We start from the raw sequence: 18,741 nt of genomic DNA on the forward strand, positions 1-18,741 counted from the left end.
TTGTATTTGACGAAGAGAGCTCATGGTATTGGAGCAACACACAAGAAGATTATAATTTCTTCCCATTTGTTGATGAAGAAAGTGAAGAAAATATCACTCCTACATCACCACGAGCAACAAGTGATGGACAAACTCCTTTATCTTATTCAAATGATGATGACGAGACACCACCAAGACATTATAGAAGTCTTGGAGAAATATACGATGAAACGGAAGAGGTTCCCGCTATTTCCGACTTAACACTTCTTTGTCTTCTAGCGGAAACCGAACCAACAAGCTTCAAAGAAGCCGTGCAAGATGAAAGGTGGAAGAAAGCAATGGACGACGAGATTGAGTCTATAAAGAAGAATGACACATGGGAGTTAGCAACACTTCCAAAAGGACAAAAAGCTATTGGTGTAAAGTGGATTTATAAGGTGAAGAAGAATGCCCAAGGTAAGGTGGAAAAATATAAGGCAAGATTGGTGGCCAAAGGCTACAATCAAAGACATGGAGTTGATTATGACGAAGTTTTTGCCCCGGTTGCAAGAATGGAGACTATAAGGCTAATCATCTCATTAGCGGCTCAAAATGGATGGAAAACTCATCAAATGGATGTGAAGTCCGCTTTCTTGAATGGTGTTCTTGAAGAAACCGTGTATGTGGAGCAACCATTGAGATACATCATAAAAGGACAAGAAGGAAAAATGTTAAAGTTAAAGAAGGCCTTGTACGGATTGAAACAAGCGCCGAGGGCTTGGAATAGTAGACTTGATAAATACTTTCAAGCTCAAGGATTTTACAAGTGTCCTCATGAATATGCTCTATATGTCAAGGTTGCTAAAAATGGAGAATTTCTTCTTGCGTGCTTGTATGTGGATGACTTAATATTCACGGGAAATAGTCCAAAAATGTTTGAGAAATTTAAACAAGACATGATAAGAGAATTTGAGATGACCGATATTGGGCTTATGTCATATTATCTTGGCATTGAAGTAAAGCAAATGGATGATGGAATACTAATATCACAAGGAAGCTATACAAGGGAGATTTTGAAGAAATTCAAGATGGAAAATTGTCAAGCCGTAAGCACCCCCATTGAATGTGGAACGAAGTTGTCTAAATTTGAAGAATGTGATAAGGTGGATCCTACATATTTCAAAAGTCTTGTGGGAAGTTTGAGATATTTGACATGCACGAGGCCCGACATACTCTATAGTGTTAGACTTATTAGTCGCTATATGGAGGCTCCAACAACAACACACATGAAGGCGGCAAAGAGAATTCTTCGTTATCTCAAAGGCACAATGGATTATGGATTGTTGTATCATTACTCAAATGAGTTCAAACTTTTTAGTTATTGTGATAGTGATTGGGCCGGTGACATTGATGATCGAAAGAGTACCACCGGATATGTATTCTGTATTGGTGACACATCTTTTTCATGGAGTTCAAAGAAACAACCCATTGTTACCCTGTCCACTTGTGAGGCGGAGTATGTGGTGGCGTGTTCTTGTGTTTGTCAAGCTATATGGCTAACGAGAGTTTTGGAAGAGCTCCACATGCCACAAAATGAGTCCACGAAAGTATTGGTTGATAACAAGTCGGCAATAGATTTGGCCAAAAATCCGGTATTTCATGAACGGAGCAAGCACATTGATACAAAATATCACTTTATTCGGGAATGCATCGAAAGGCGTGAAGTGGAGTTGAATTATGTGAAGTCCCAAGATCAAATTAGTGACATATTTACAAAGCCTCTCAAAAGTGACGCCTTCAACAAATTCCGAAGTCTACTTGGGATAGTCAAAATTAAGGGGGGATGTTAAAAATAAATAATATATTTTTGACTATTAAAATAATAGAATTGTGTGGGAGTCTCTAGAATAATCTTGGTACATGTATTAGTATTTTTCTATTTTCAATGTATTGGTGTAGGTTCATGTAATCTCTAGATACATGTATCTTGGTCAAGTGATGTCTATTGGATTCTAAGAGTTATCTAGATCTTTCTATGGAGTCCTATATAAAGCCTTGTACCATGTCATTTGTAATCAAGTAATTTTTCAAGTAATACATTTCTTCTCCTAAATTGTCTTGTGTGAGTTTGAGTGAGATCCTTTCTTCCAACAATGTATTTTTCAAGCATATAAATTAAGTTATTCAAGTCTATTATCTTAAGAATTTTTTATATGAAATAAATTGAATTATCAGTCTCATGTTGAAAGTACATAGTTACTCGTAATAAATCAACCCATATATATAAAATGAGATATGATAAGTAATATTTATAACGAGAATAACATATAGAAAATTTTGATTAATATTATAAATTAGTATAATACTGCACAATACTAGGACTCTTTTTCCTACCATGAATTCTAATTTAAAGATACACACTAACCGTTAACAAAATAAGGAATATGTCCACAACATATTCTTCACATAATCAAAGTTTTTACTTAATAAATATATTTTAAAATTATAATCTAGACCCATGACCAGCAACTAGAGTCTATGTATAGTCTAAAACTTTGTCAGAGTCTATATATGAGAGTAAACTCATGTGAGCAGAAAAAAATATTTAATGTAAACTAAAAAAATCACATAAAGTAAAAGGAAAGACATCTGAGGGAGCTATCAAAAGATGTTGGAAATAGTCCGGTATTTCAAGTAATTTATTGAACTTATTGTTTAATAGAAAAAAGTTATAATAAATATTGTTAGTTAATACTCTCTGATTTTCATTATATTATTTTCCAAATTTATTCTAAATTCTGATTTATTTAGTTTACATAGAGTAGCTATCGATGTTTGTTCCATCCTTCATAAAGTTTGTAATCCTAATTTATATAATACAAACAGGTTCAGACATCTTTGTTTTGTTCGAAGAATTAAGAAGAAAAAACAAACATGAACAATAATTCTTATATTCATCCTTTCTTGTACAAGTAATTTTACTAATTCTGCACAAATATCACAATAATATAATAGTCATGATAAAAATATTTATTTTACCTATTACTCGGCCACCTACCCTAACTCACCCACAAAAGTGATAATTTATAAAGATATTTTATTCAAAATAATAAATAATAAAGATGCTCTCGATATTAAATTTTGATAATAAGATGGTTGTGTCCGGACTTGGAATGATGGAATAAATTGTGGACTTAGGAGCTCCCATGAAAACTAATAAAATTTTAATATAGTTGCCCGTTATTTTAGTGTGTGCGTGTATAGATATATCTTATACAATTGTCTATTATTTGTGTGTGCATATTCATACGAACACACACACATACATATATATATATATTAAATTTTATTTTTTACTATTATTTGTGTATTTGTGCATCTTGATCTTGACTACTTAATTTTTGTAAATGTTTGTATTTCGTGTTTAGATTGGTTGTAATGATTTACTAAGTGTACTTGATCACCTTGTTTTAACCTCGACCAATTCATTTTCGTTCAAGAGGCATGCGACAAAACAACAAAAATACTACATTTGTCATTAAAGCTCTTGCAAATCAGAAATATCCAATTGTCAAATTAGTTGAGGACACACAACGAGATTTGTACATTACACTATCTAACCTCCCGATATTTCTTAATAAATTTGTAGATGAATTTTCTTTGTATAAATTGAATTTTTCTAAAAAGTTTGAGTGTAAGTTGGTTCAAATTGGATGAAGTGATATAGTGAAGACCAATGAACCTACATGTTAGAGCCTTACAATGAGTTTTTAAGTTTATTAACGGTTAATGATGAAACCATTTTTTCATTACGGATCGGAAACGTCGAACATGAAGTATAAAATATCTGCTTTAGCCAACATATTCAACTTTTGACCGGAAATTATGCGATTGTCTATATGGAAGGATTCTAGAGTCGTGATACTTTGAGGAAGTCAACAAGTACTATACAAATCAATATTTCAGTTGTTGGTTATTTGGGTGTATATTGTAGATTTTCATCCAGTAAACGGTACAAATTCCTAATTATTCGAATTTTATTAGAATTATATGTGTTCATACGTCTTGACCTTGACGGCCTATTTTTTGCGGTTTTCATATGACACACGATAAAATATGAGTTGATAAATTTTCATTGGCTTCTACTTATTAATTTCAATGAACCCCCTGCATATACAAAAAAAAACTCCACAATAATGTGGGCATACATTACACAGACCCTATTTATGCCCTTGTTCGAATAATATGTTCAATAATGATTCAGTAATTGTTGAATTTATGAGAATTTGATTATATGATATGGATTGGGGTGTAATACAGAGATCAAAAATATTGAAAAGGTGTACATATTTGCTTAAGACTACTCTATCATAGACACATGAAAAAGGTACACATCTACCTATGCATATCCCATTGTAAACACAAGAAATAAAGAAGGATGATAAGACCAATAAAACCAAACATAAGAATTTTACTTGACAATCCAATACCATCACATGAGAGAAACATAAAGCGTGTGAGAGAGTCTCTATCAAACAAAGTGAAACCAACATAAAAACCCCAACCAAAATCAATTTTTTTTTATGTTTAGGAACGAGGAACAATTTGAAAATCACAATCGTGATTTAAACTATATGACATGGATTGGGTTAATATATGATGATTTATGTAATTTTTAATTAGGTCATATAACAAGACATTGGTGCATTGATTTTATGATAATAGTTAAATATAGAACAAAAGATCAATAGTTTGAGATGCTATATTATGGTAATTTTTTAGCTAACTAACTCTTGACAAGTTAACGACCAAAACACAACTGATGCACACAATAAATATACAATTGTAGCTTGTGTATGAAGATCATTACTAACATCACAATTGTAAGAATTAGGACGTGGAGAGGAATTTAGTAGAACAAGAAATTAACAACTAGTAAGTGTATCAGATATTTCAATAAGTAAGACAAATTGATAACAATTGAAGTCATGATGGAAGATGAGATTGTTGCAGATACCAATCCGGGTTCACTTCAATTTTTCTTGGATTTCTCTGGGGTTGTGTTCAATATGTTTGGTCGGTTTCCTTTTCAGTCTGGGTTTCATTGGGACTTGACTACTGGTTTGTCTTATGTAATGTGTTCCTTATTATTGAATAAAAAATATTAGACACAAGAATTGCGTTGGCCGGTTTTCATGTAAAGAGGATGATAATTTTGGATATAAGTTGTCTTCGTAAAAGATATCATTAAAAAGTGGCAATAATTATAGTAAGTAGCTCGTCATACAATTGATGAATTGAAATATATTTTACCGTTTCCATTGAGTAAATTTCAAATTTATAATTTTTGTAAAATATAGTAAGATAAGTCATTTCACTACTATACTGCACAATTGTTATTTTTAAATGAACAAGATTCCTCTGTTCGCCACCAATTACCGTGGAAAGAATTGGATTTACTGCTTGCCCGCACCAAAAATTACTAAGTGAACATACTAGTGAAGCATTGGACGATAGATTGGTCCAAGTGTCGGAAGGATACTGATGGGGAGATTTTAATCCAATCCAAGAAATAGGTTTCCAGGTGTCTTGGATTGAGAAGGATCTATGGATGCCTTTGGAATTTGCAATTGGCAGAGGAAGCCTTTGAACATTTTAACCAAAATAATGTAATGGAATGTACAAAGACATCCATAGCCATCAGACGTATAATATATGGGCAATTATTGTGCACAACTAATATTTGGAATAATGTAGATTTTATGGAAAATTTAAGGCTCTAAGTGAATAAAATCATTGGCCAATGTACAATTTCAAATTGTATGATCAAATCTATGTTAGCTAAGTTTTTAGTATTTTTATGTATCATTGTGTACGATCAAATATATTTATTTAAAGGTAAGTACGATATGAATAAAATGAGGTCTTCTCGAAACTATCACGCATACTATTTAATATATTATATGCATTAAGCAACACACACTATTTTATGCAGCATGCACTAAAATTCTCATTCTGAATTTTAATATATTATCATGCACTATTTTAATAAAAAGTAAACAAACATTCTGAATGAGGCCCACTCTAGACGAGGCCCATAAAAATTCTCATTCGGCTGTTATCAAACAAGCCTTTATTGATTTTTTTTTGTTTGGACGAATGGTTTCTGATTTTTCAAATGCAAAGTTTTCAACAAACATATCTGCATTTCAAGTATACCACGTGCATGACAATTATACAATATTAAGTTATTGTTAATTATGATGGTTATTTTAGAAATTAAATAATACATGACTCTTTAAGAAAAAAAGAGAATTACACGAAAAATATTTTAGTAAATTAACAAGATATAGAAATATTCCCTGATTTACATTTAAGCTTATAATTGTAGAATAATTATCAGCCAGATCTTTATGTAAAATAGAGTAAATTGAAAATATTAATATGTATTTATTCTTCATAAATCTTATGATTTTTCTATCAAAAAAAGAAAAAGATAAAAGGTGCATATTCTCATTCTAATCAATTTCAAAATATTTCTTAAAATGTCCGGTTCACTACATTAGATATTTACCCAAGGAAGAGCCACAAGATTTAACATAGCGGTTGAGAGCAAAACCACACCAAAAAACCCTAAAAAATTTGAATAGATGCGGCCTCTCCCAAAGGTTGCGACTGGCGGGTCAAATACACCCTATATATTCACACCAAGTCTCTGCTGTAGATGAGCGCTCTTGTCTATGTTTGGTTCTTACTGATACAAACTCTTCACATTTCCTCTTCAAACTACTCTCTAAACATTTTGTTTCTGTTTCCTCTCAAGTTCCCCTCTCTTGCTCCCACATCTAATCACCTATATACACCTGTAATTCTTTTCAAGTCATGGCAATGGAGACTGAGTTTGAATTCTATGAATTTAAGAATAGGTTTGCCTTGTACGATCCAGCTTCGTATTTCGATGAAAATATTAGCGACCAGCATTTTAATCTTTACCATACCATCGACCGGACACTTTTTTATAGGCTAGTCCGTAAACTTGGTCGTAACGTTGATGAATCTATGTTTGTGGTGGCATTCTTAATCTGGCTGGAAAGAATCTGTTATAGCAAGAATGCTGTCCACAAAGTAATTTCTTGGCCATTTCATTTGATTAACCAACTTGCAAATGAGATTGCTGGTTTTTTTATGTGGATGGAGAACAAGGACGTAGGTCAAGAGTTGTTTGATCCTCGTTTGCTTCAGATGTTATGCTCTCGTGAAATCAACGTGCTCTACTTTCGGGAGAAACGGAGTAAGGTCAATGAGAGTGTCAGGAATATAGTCTCTGAAGTTTGTGTGAGGGCGTTTAGAGATATACTGACAAGTGATAGTCAGTTTGTAGATGTTCATGGAGATAGGATGTGGTTTGGTTGTAACACCAATCCAGTTTTTGTGCCACGTCCTCCTTTGTACCACAATGTTGTAGGTCGGTTTCCTCAACCAGGGTTAGGTGCAAACTTGGGTCCTAAAAATTATATGGGTCACGTCCGGAATGTATTGGAAAATCCCGATGCTGATTTAAGTGAAATTTTTGGAGGAATGCAGGTGGTGGATGGTTGCGAGGATGAACCTCATGTTGCACCAGAAGATCGAACAATCTTTTTAACATTCTCCAAAGGCTACTACCTCCCTGAATCGGAAATTCGAGAATTCTTCACAAGGTATAAAATTAATTTAATATGTAATATTCATCCAGATGTATGCAAATCCATAACTATACTATATATAGTGTTGAAAATTTGTTTATGTGGTGAGTAAGTAAATATATGTTTACATGCCTTTCCTCTGTGTTCAGGATTTTTGGGGATTTTATTGAAGTCATCTACATGCAAGATGTGTCGAGTGATGAACAACCATTGTACGCTAGAATGGTTTGCCGTTCTTCTTCCATCATTCCACACATTGCTCCTCCCGGAATAAAGACAAAGTACTCCATTTATGGGAAGCAAGTCTGGGCCAAAAAGTATATCAAGAGAAGTCGCGAGTCCACTTCTGATGATTAGTAAAAAAAACATTTGAACTAGCCTTTTTTTCACCTGTTTATGTTAAAGTTGGTGGCTTGTGGTAAATGTTTCACCACTTTTTAATATTGAAAACTTGTATTTTTGAAGAAGATACATCATGTTGTTCAAATTTATTATCTTAAGAATTTTTTTCTGAAATAAATTGAATTAATTCTCATGTTGAAAGTACAAAGTTTCTCAGTAATATATTAAGCCATATAGAAAATGAGATATATGATTAATAATATTTATAACTACAATAACATATAGAAATATTTTATTAATATTATAAATTAATATAATATTGCACCATACTACGACTCTTGTTCCCACCATGAATTCTAAATTAAAGATGCACATGAAAGGTTAACAATCATAAAAAAGATGGCCACAACATATTCTCTACATAATCAAAATTTTTACTTAATAAATAGATTTTAAAATCATAATCTAGACAACTGACGAACAACCAGAGTCTATGTATCATATCGTAGTCTAGAACATGAGTCTATGTATCATACCCTAGTCTAGAACATTGTCAGAGTCTATGTATGAGAAATTATGCGAGTCTCCAGATCAGTCCTAAGTCTATATATATCATCTAACGATAAAAACTAAGAAATCAATGATGTTTTGAAGGCAAATTTTAGAGATATCCTCAAATTATTTTATGTAAACGGAAAAAAAATCAGATAAAGTTGAAAGAAAGACATCCGAGGGAGCTTTTAATAGAAGTCAGAAATAGTGCGTGATTTCATGTAATTTATCGAACTTATGGTTTAATAGAAAAGAAGTTATAATAAATATTGTTAGTTAATACTTTATGTCATTCATTGTAATATTTTCCAAATTTATTCTAAATTCTGATTTAGTTTAAATAGAATAGTTATTGATGTTTTTGCCACTTTGATAGGTTTTTTAATCCTAATTTATATAATACAAACAAGGTTAGACATTTTTTTTATGTTTTTTACAATAATATTAGAAGACTTAAAAAGAAAAAAAAGACATGAAAGTTAGTTAACTTATGTCGATCATTTCTTGTACAAGTAATTCTACTAATGCTGCACAAATATCCCAATAATATACAAGTCAAGATGAAAATCAGTTATCTTACCTATTACCCCGCCACATACCTCTAACTCACCCAGAATTGTGATAATCTACAAAAACATTTTATTAAAAATAAAAAATAACGAAGATGCTCTTGACTACCGATAACAAATTTTGAAAATAAGATGGTTGTGTCCAAACTTGGAATGATGGAATAATGTGTGGACTTAGAAGCTCCGATGAAAAACTAGTAAAATTTTATTTTAGTTGTCCGTTATTTGATTATGTGCGTGTATAGATATATCCGATGCAATTGTCGATTATTTGTGTGTGTGCATATTCATACGAACACACACAGACACGCATATATATATATATATATAAATTTTCAAATTTTATTTTTTACTATTATTTGTGTATTTGTGCTTATGCATCTTGACTACTTAATTTTTGCATATGTTTGTATAATGTGTTTAGTATGGTCGTAACGATTTAGCTAGGTGAACCTAATCACCTTGTTTTAATCTGGACTAGTTCATTTTCTTTCAAGAAGCCTGAGACAAAACAACAAAAAACTATAGATGTCATTGAAGCTCCTGCAAATCAGTAATATCCAATTGTCAAATTTGTTTTGCTGAGGACACACAACGCGATTTGTACATTACACTATCTAACCCCCCAATATTTCCCAATCTTAAAATATTTTATTGAAAGGAGCCATAATAATTGACACCCTTATTGATTATATTCCCCAAATTCATTTGGGTAGGAACACACAAAACACAACTTTAACAACATAACTTTAGTCTAATTAAAACATAAAAACATTTATCGCTTCTGAATTTAGAAGAGAGAAAACTTGTCTATTTTAAAACTCCGCACATACGGACAGGTTAAAACATCTAGCTATTCTGAACATAGAATAGTGAAAGAAGTACTTGTATAATTATAAGTAATGAGGTTGATATGTAAAACATTTAACTATTTTGAAAGTAGAATTGATGAGGAATACATGCGTAAAGCTAAACATATTAACATGCAAAATATTTTACTGTTATGATATTATAATAAGGGTAAAACACTTGCCTTTGGTCCTTAAAAATTATGCGCACTCGCATTTAACACAACAATCTCATTCTGACATCTCATGACATCATCATATTTTATTCCCTCAAGTCTCTTTATCTGCCGCTCATGTCGTTGCTACAAACCCAGCATGCAGTACCATTCAAATATTTTCTTTTGACTTCAACATTTGGTCATGATAGTCTAGAACTGATCTGCATCTTAAAAGATACATCTTTAATCATCTACACGATAATTACTCGACAAACTACTTTTCTAACATTCTATCTTCTATCCATACGATAGTCCACACATAATTAAAATATTTAAGCATAAGAATCTCAAATCATGTAGGCACATAATTCAAATAACACATAAACACATAATTCAAGCAACATGTAATTCAATTTTTCAATCGATTCAGTTTGGTATGTTTAAAACTGAAATCAAGCCAAAATACGACTTTTGGTAAATACGCCCCATAGAGCATGTTTACAAAATAAGCGATCATTCGACACAAAAGGATTTAGGTCTCGAAAGTATTTTTAATGGAAGCCGAATATTTTTCAAAGTTTAGATGCGTTCGTTTTGTACTAAACAGACAAACAGTCTATTTATTATGAATAACATAAGAATAATTCAAATAATAATAATATTACTTGATTATTTAATACCTTTATATATTTTTAAAAACTCAAAATATTTTTCAAAATATTATTTGATTTAATTATAAATAATTCATTTACCTATTTATTAATAAAACCAATTATTTAAAAATTCAATCAACCCATTTAGATTAATAAATAATTAACTAGAATAAATTAGAAATAATTTAATCAAATTAATAAAGCAAACAATTTTTGGAATTTAAAAACAATTCAGTTTAATTATTAAAAAAATTAATTGAATAAAATATTAGATTTAAAAAAGAATTTCAAGAATTTTTAATAAATCATAAACCATAACCAGATTTTAGGAAAAAGTGTTTGTTTCTTATGGATCGAAACGTTGTCAACTCCGAGTCACCGAGAACACATGATCCGCAGGTAAAACAACAGATTCTGACGAAGGTCGATAGTCCGGCGAGGCCCCAATTGGGACGAAAATAACTCGAATTCTATGATTTTTCAGTTGGGTTTCGTTCTAAACTGAAAAAACTCGTATTAATTCATAACATCACTAAACGATCAACCGATCGTAATTTTCGATAAAAAATTTGAACATCACATTCGATTTTCGGCCAAACTCGACGCGACGGAAAATCTGAACCAACATTGACGAAAATGAAGGTGAATATGCAAGCACACGACATCTGGAAGGCAGTGGAGCTTGCAGATCCAACGGTTGTAGCTGAGGAAAAGAAAGATAGGTTGGCTTTGGCAACCATCTATCAATCCATTCCGGAGGACATCTTATTGTCAGTGGCTGTTAAGAATACGACAAAAGAAACATGGGATGCCATCAAAATGATGTGCCTAGGTTCCGATCGCGTAAGACAGGCCAAGGTGCAGACCTTCAAGTCAGAGTTTGAGGTGCTTAGCATGAAGGAGACAAAAACTATCGGTGAGTTCTGTATGATGTTAAACGACCTGGTAACCAATATACGAGCGTTGGGTGAAATTGTTGAAAAAGGTTGTGTGGTGAAGAAGCTGTTGAGGGCTGTACCTTCTAGGTTTCTGCAAATAACCTCTGGAATGGAGCAATTTGGATAGTTGAATGAGATGTCAATAGAGGAGGTCGTGGGATCATTAAAGGCGCATGAGGAAAAAACTCGTGGCCAAACAGAGAAGCTTGGAAATCAATTACTCTTGACTGAGGATGAGTGGGCAAAGCGAGAAACAAATGGAGGGAAACTATTGTTAACCAAGGAGGAATGGTTAAAGAGAACAAGTACAGGAGGAACTGATAGTTCACAAAACCAGAAATCTCGAGGAGGGTCTAAGGGATTACATGGTGTGAGAGAAACAAGTAAGGTAAAATGTTTTAATTGTCACAACTATGGACATTTTGCTGCAACTTGTCGTAAACCACAACGAGGTAGGGAGACAAATCAAGAGGTGAACTTATCACAAATCCATGATAATGAACCTGCTTTGCTTATGGTGAAACAAGAAAAAGTGGAAGAACGAACACTCTTGTTGAATGAGAAAGATGTTCGACCAAAGTTAAGCAAAGATTTTGATATGCAAACTGAATCCAACTTGTTGTATTTGGATAACGGAGCTAGTAACCATATGACGGGGTTACGATCGAAATTCAAGGAATTGGATGAAAGTATCACAGGTCAAGTGAAATTTGGGGATGGTTCGTTGGTACATATGAAAAGGAAAGGCTGCTCATGAAGGTTAAAAGATCTGCAAATCGGCTTTACAAGATCATAATGGAATCAAGCAAAGGTAGTTGCATGCTGTCAAAATTGAAAGATCTAGAGTGGTTATGGCACTTACGTCTTGGCCATGTAAATTTTCAGGCAATTAAACTAATGTCTAAAATTAACATGGCATATGGGATACCTAAATTGTTGAATCCAAAGGAGATGTGTACCGGCTGTTTGATGTCGAAGCAGGAAAGGGATTGTTTCCGAGCAAGGCAAACTTTTTATGAAAAGAAACCATTGGAATTGATCCATGGAGATCTTTGTGAACCAATTACTCCAGCCACATTGGGAGGTAACAAATATTTTTTACTTCTTGTTGATGATTTTAGTAAAATGATGTGGACCTATATGCTAAGAAGCAAAGACAAAGTCTTAGAAGTGTTCAAAAAATTTAGAGTGATGATTGAGAAAGAAAAGGAAAACAAGATCAAGAAACTAAGAACAGATAGAGGAGCGGAGTTTTGCTCTAACCAATTCAAATAATTTTGTGAGGACATGTTCATTATACGATATTTTACTGCACCCTACACACCCCAACAAAACGGGGTTGTAGAGCGCAGATATCGTACCGTTGTAGCTATGGCACACCGTTTTTTGAAGGAGATGAGACTGCCTTTAACGTTGTGGGGGGAAGCTGTAAGGCACACGATATATGAGCTGAATAGATTACCTACAAGAGCTCTAACAAGGAAAACTCTTCGCGAAGCATGGACAGGAGAGAAGCCTAATGTGTCATACATTCGAGTTTTTAGGTGTGTCGCTCATATGAAAGTACAAAGTGGGCATACAACGAAATTAGAGGACCGAAGTAAAATGGTTATTTACCTTGGTAGAGAACCCGGGACTAAGGCTTCACGGTTGTATGATCCAATTAGTGGAAAAATACTAGTGAGACGTGATGTTGTGTTCGAAGAAAATAGAGTTTGGCAGTGGGAAAATAAAGGAAAAGAAGGTGAACAACTGGGTGGAACCTTTTTGGTGGCTGTTGAAAATGTAACAGGGGTTACCGAAGAATTCAGTGAAGGTTCAAGCTTCTCTGGTAATAGAACAGTAGGGAATGGTGCCAGCATCTCTAGTAACGAAACGGAGGGGAACAGTGAAAGTGGTGCAACAATGAGTAACATTCTATCAAGTATCAGTCCATTAAGCTCAAATACTGATGAAATCAGTACATCATCAGGTGACAGCAATCAACCCATTAAATTTCATTTACTTGATGAGATTTATAATGAACCACGGGAAATTGAACTCAAAGATGATCTATTGTTGCTGGGAATTGAAGAACCTACAGATTACAAACAAGTAGAGAAAGATAAAGAATGGGAGTTGGCAATGAAGTACGAGATTAATGCTATTGAAAAAATAAGACGTGGGAGCTAGTGGAATTTCCACCAGGATAAAAGCCAATTGGTTTGAAGTGGGTGTATAAAGTTAAGCGGAACACAAAGGGTGAAATCGTGAAGTACAAAGCGAGGGTGGTCGCAAAGGGGTATGCTCAATGGCAGGGAGTAGATTTTGACGAAGTTTTCGCACCAGTAAATAGGCCGAAAACAGTAAGGCTTCTACTAGCTTTAGCATCAAAGAATGGTTGGGTAGTAGATCATTTAGATGTCAAGTCTGCTTTCCTCAATGGCGAATTGGAGGAGAAGGTGTATGTGACACAACCAGAAGGGTTCATTAAAGAAGGAAAAGAGCAGATGGTGTATAGATTGGTGAAAGCTCTGTACGGCTTAAGACAAGCACCGAGAGCATGGTACTCAAAACTCAGCAAGGTTCTCGAGAGAATGGGTTTTGTTAAATGCCCATAAGAGCACGCTGTTTATACAAAATGTGAAGGAGGGGAGGTGCTCCTTATTGGTGTATATGTAGATGATATCATGGTCACAGGAACTAGCATCAAGAATGTAAACAAGTTTAAACAGCAGATGGGTGAGATATTTGATATGAGTGGTCTTGGAAGGCTATCTCATTACTTGGGCATCGAAGTAATTCAAGAGGAGGGATTCACGAAGCTAAAGCAAACATCATATGCTCATAGATTGCTCAGGAAATTTGGACTGAAAGACTGCAATTCTGCTAAATTTCCTATAGAACCAAAGGTGTAGATTGATAACGATGAGAAGGGAAAGCCAGTTAATTCTACGGAATTGAAAATCATGGTAGGAGGTTTGAGGTATCTGGTTCATACTCGCCCCGATATAGCTTTTTCAGTAGGTGTTGTAAATTGCTTTATAGAGAGGCCGACTATTCTTGATCTCAATACAGCTAAACGCATCCTAAGATATATCACAGGTACACTGGAGTATGGTCTGATTTATGCAAAGGGGACAGATAACTACTTATTTTCTGGATACTTAGACAGTGACATAGGTAACAATGTGGTGGATTGAAGGAGTACAGGTGGGATGGATTTCTATTTAAATGAAAGTCTGATTACATGGGTATCCCAGAAGCAAAGATGGGTTGCTTTGTCCTCCTGTGAAGCCGAATTCATGGCTTCTACTGCAGCAGCATGCCAAAGAGTGTGGTTACGAAATCTATTAACACAAATAACTGACATGAAGCCTGGAGCCGTGGTGATCTACATTGACAACCGATCAGTAATAGACTTAGCTAAAAATCCTGTATTTCACGGACGTAGTAAACACATTGATATACAGTATCATTTTATTCGGGAATGCGTAGAGCGTGGTGAAATTATTGTGAAGCATGTTCGAAGTGAGGAGCAATGAGCAGATGTGCTAACTAATCCTATGACAATGATTAAGTTCGAAAGGATGCGTGAATTACTTGGAATCAGAAACTTGTAGAAAGGAGTTTTGATTACTGGGAGATTTGTTGGAAATAATCTAAACTCTATATGGTTTATTTGTTTATTTGCATTGGTGTCTGGTAAACGTATTTTTCTGTGTTTTGAATAAGTCAGTTTATTTAGCTATTTTGTAGGAGCAGTTGAGTAGTTGTAGGTGGTGGAGTACTGATAGGAGTTGTTCCAGTTTTATAGGAGTAGTAGTTCTTTTTTCATTATATGTATGCATTGAGTCTGTAGTAATAACTTAACTTTTATTATTATCAAAGTTCAGCAACAAGTTTAACTCTGCAAATACTCGTGTGTATTGTTCAGATATCTGGGAATAGTGTGTGCATAGTGTGCGTGTGTTTATACTGTTAAACTACATCTTCTTCCTATTTTTTCTAAATTATAGTTTACGTTATCCTAGTGCCTTACTATTGCTTGTTCCACTATTTTTATAATTATTTTCATTTATCTTTTTGATGTATTATTCAATCACGAAGCTAATTATAGTGATCGCGTAGATTAAATGGATTTTGGGGTATTAATTTCTTCTACTATTAGATGATTGCTCTAAAGTTGAAACTTTTGGAGAAACACATTATTGTTTCTGTGGTGAACTTCTATTAGGAGTGTCCTGTTGAAACTTGGAAATCATTTTCATCAGTAATGGTTTATCCCTGTTTCTCAGATGAATTTCTGGTTGAGCTCACATTATTGTAATCTCACCCGGTGCTTTCCAGTACAGTATTAAAAATTGCTCAATATCATTTATGCTAGTGTTACATTTGTACGTATCTATTAGAAGTGATTTAACAATCCTTTTAAATAAGGGCACTTGTTCAGGTAAAGAAAGTGGTAGAAGTTTAAATGCTATACAACTTAAGAAGAGGAAAATAAATATATTTTGTATAACTATTTTTTAATAAATTCATTTAATAAAAGATTTTATCAAAGCATTTAGATTAATAAATATATAATTAAAACAAATTATAAATAATTTAATCAAATTATAATTTGAAATTAATAAAGCAAACAATTTCTGGAATTTAAAAAATATTCAGTTTAATTATTAAAAAATTAAACTATTAAATAAAATATTAGATTTGAAAACAAATTTTTTGAATTTTTAATAAATCAGAAATCAAAAACAATTTTTAGGAAAAAGTCTTTGGTTCTTGTGGATCAAAACAAGGTCGACTCTAGGTTAGAAAATCGGAACAACTCTTGGTCACTAAGAACATAAGACACTCTGGTAAAACTACAGATTTTGGCGAGGCTCCCATTGTGATGAAAATAATTCTAGAACAATAGAAACTGATTTTAGGGGATTTCCTTATTTTTAAAACAATTTTTTCCTATTTTCTGAAAATATATATGAATTTTAATTAATTAAAAACTATTTATATTTACATAATAACAGTCCTAAAAATATTTGGGGTCTAACTATACCACTTAATAAAAATATTTTGCCCAAAATTAACTAGGGGGAATAATTAATTCTCAAATAATTATAAAAATTATGTCAAAGTTCCCTAAAAATTATGAATTTTCAAAATATGCAATAATATAAATTTGGAATTCCCATGATTTTATAAACATAAAACTACAAATTTTGTGGGATTTCACTTGTCGGTTCGGTTCTGGTCTGATAACTTTTAAAAACTCAAAATATTTTATGAATTTAAAATAAACTACGAATTTTTTTTATAAAATATGCTAATGCACGCAAAATGATGCAGATCCATGTTAACATAATTAATTTCCGATAGCAATTAAGCGCATTTTGACACGTAACAAATATCCGAAAAATAACAATATTTGAAAATGTTAACATGTATCTAAATAATTGAAATAGTGACTAATCTGGGCACACATTATACATACCATTTTTAAATTATGAAAAACGGTTATTTTAGAATTTATATAATTGAATGACTCTTTGAGAAAAAAGAGAATTACACGAATTTTTTTTAGTAAGGTAAAAAGATAAAGATATATTCTCTACTTTACATTTAAGTTTGTCTTGTAGAATAATTATCAACCAAATCTTTATATAAACAAAATAATTTTAAAATATTAACATGTATTTATTCTTCATAAATTTTATAATTTTTTCATGAAAAAGAAAACTATAAATGCATATTATCATTCCAATCAATTTCAGAATATTTCTTGCAATGCACTTCACTACATCAGAAATTTGCCAAAAGGAACATCCATTGCATAGCCGTTTGGGAGAAAACCCTACAAAAAAGCCCTAAAAATTTTGGTAGCATGTGGTAAATGTTTCACCACTGTTTAATATTAAAAACCTGTATTTTCAAGCATATAAATCAAGTTGTTCAAGTCTATTATCTTAAGAATTTTTTATATGAAATAAATTGAATTATCAGTCTCATGTTGAAAGTACATAGTTACTCGTAATAAATCAACCCATATATATAAAATGAGATATGATAAGTAATATTTATAACGAGAATAACATATAGAAAATTTTGATTAATATTATAAATTAGTATAATACTGTACAATACCAGGACTCTTTTTCCTACCATGAATTCTAATTTAAAGATACACACTAACGGTTAACAAACATAAGAAAGATGTCCACAACATATTATCCACATAATCAAAGTTTTTACTTAATAAATATATTTTAAAATCATAATCTATCTTGAATATAAGAATGCCCTCCTGATATATATGTAAAGCTAACAGTAAGTTTGAAACGAGAAAAACAAAGTGCAGCTAAGTTCATGATATGTATTTCACTGCGGCATCACTAATATATATCGAATACAGAGATAAAACTAGATGCAAGAAAGAAGGAACTACTTTCCTATAACTACTCCACTATCTACCATTATTCAAAGAGACTCCTAATATGACTCCACAACTATATGACCAAGTCATAACTAGGTGTTAATACAAAACAAACTAACGTAAACATAAACAAGCTTATTCAGACAAGCTTATGATTAAAGTCAACAATCTCCCCCATAATCTAAGCTTGTTCAGTTAACTCTTTCACTCCCAACAGCTTCCTCATGCGTTCAAACTTCACTGTCGTGAGCGCCTTGGTTAAAATGTCATCCTTCTGGTTTTCTGTTGCCACATGCTTCACCACTATTTCACCGCGATCAACACACTCTCGTATAAAGTGATAACGTATATCGATATGTTTACTACGACCATGAAACATCGGATTCTTAGCCAAGTCTATGGCTGATTTATTATCGATATACAACGTGACTGGACCAACCTTCTCATCAGTAATTTGACTCAGCAAATTCCGTAACCAAATTCCCTGACATGCTGCTGCTGTCGCAGCCATGAACTCGGCTTCACACGAAGATAGAGCCACACATTTCTGTTTCTGAGACATCCAGGTAATTAGACTATCGTTTAGATAAAAAGCCACTCCACCAGTGCTTTTCCGATCTTCTATA

General features: G+C 32.8%; 1 protein-coding gene across 1 annotated transcript; it reads left to right on the plus strand.

Moving 5' to 3' along the window:
• The first annotated feature begins 6,840 nt into the window (after positions 1-6,840).
• Positions 6,841-8,000, plus strand: LOC141696342 (uncharacterized). Its single transcript, XM_074500496.1, has 2 exons — positions 6,841-7,658; positions 7,793-8,000. Exons 1-2 carry the CDS (start codon positions 6,841-6,843, stop codon positions 7,998-8,000), a joined length of 1,026 nt encoding a protein of 341 aa, XP_074356597.1.
• The last annotated feature ends 10,741 nt before the right edge of the window (positions 8,001-18,741 follow it).

The sequence above is a fragment of the Apium graveolens genome, chromosome 11, assembly GCF_009905375.1.
Source record: "Apium graveolens cultivar Ventura chromosome 11, ASM990537v1, whole genome shotgun sequence".
NCBI classification, from domain to species: Eukaryota; Viridiplantae; Streptophyta; class Magnoliopsida; order Apiales; family Apiaceae; genus Apium; species Apium graveolens.

What these genes read in the sequence shown, in the direction of transcription:
- LOC141696342 (XM_074500496.1), top strand. Translation starts at nt 6,841, where the DNA reads ATGGCAATGGAGACTGAGTTTGAATTCTATGAATTTAAGAATAGGTTT. An exon ending in ATTCGAGAATTCTTCACAAG is followed by an intron (nt 7,659 to 7,792) that starts GTATAAAATTAA and finishes CTCTGTGTTCAG; the next exon opens with GATTTTTGGGGATTTTATTG.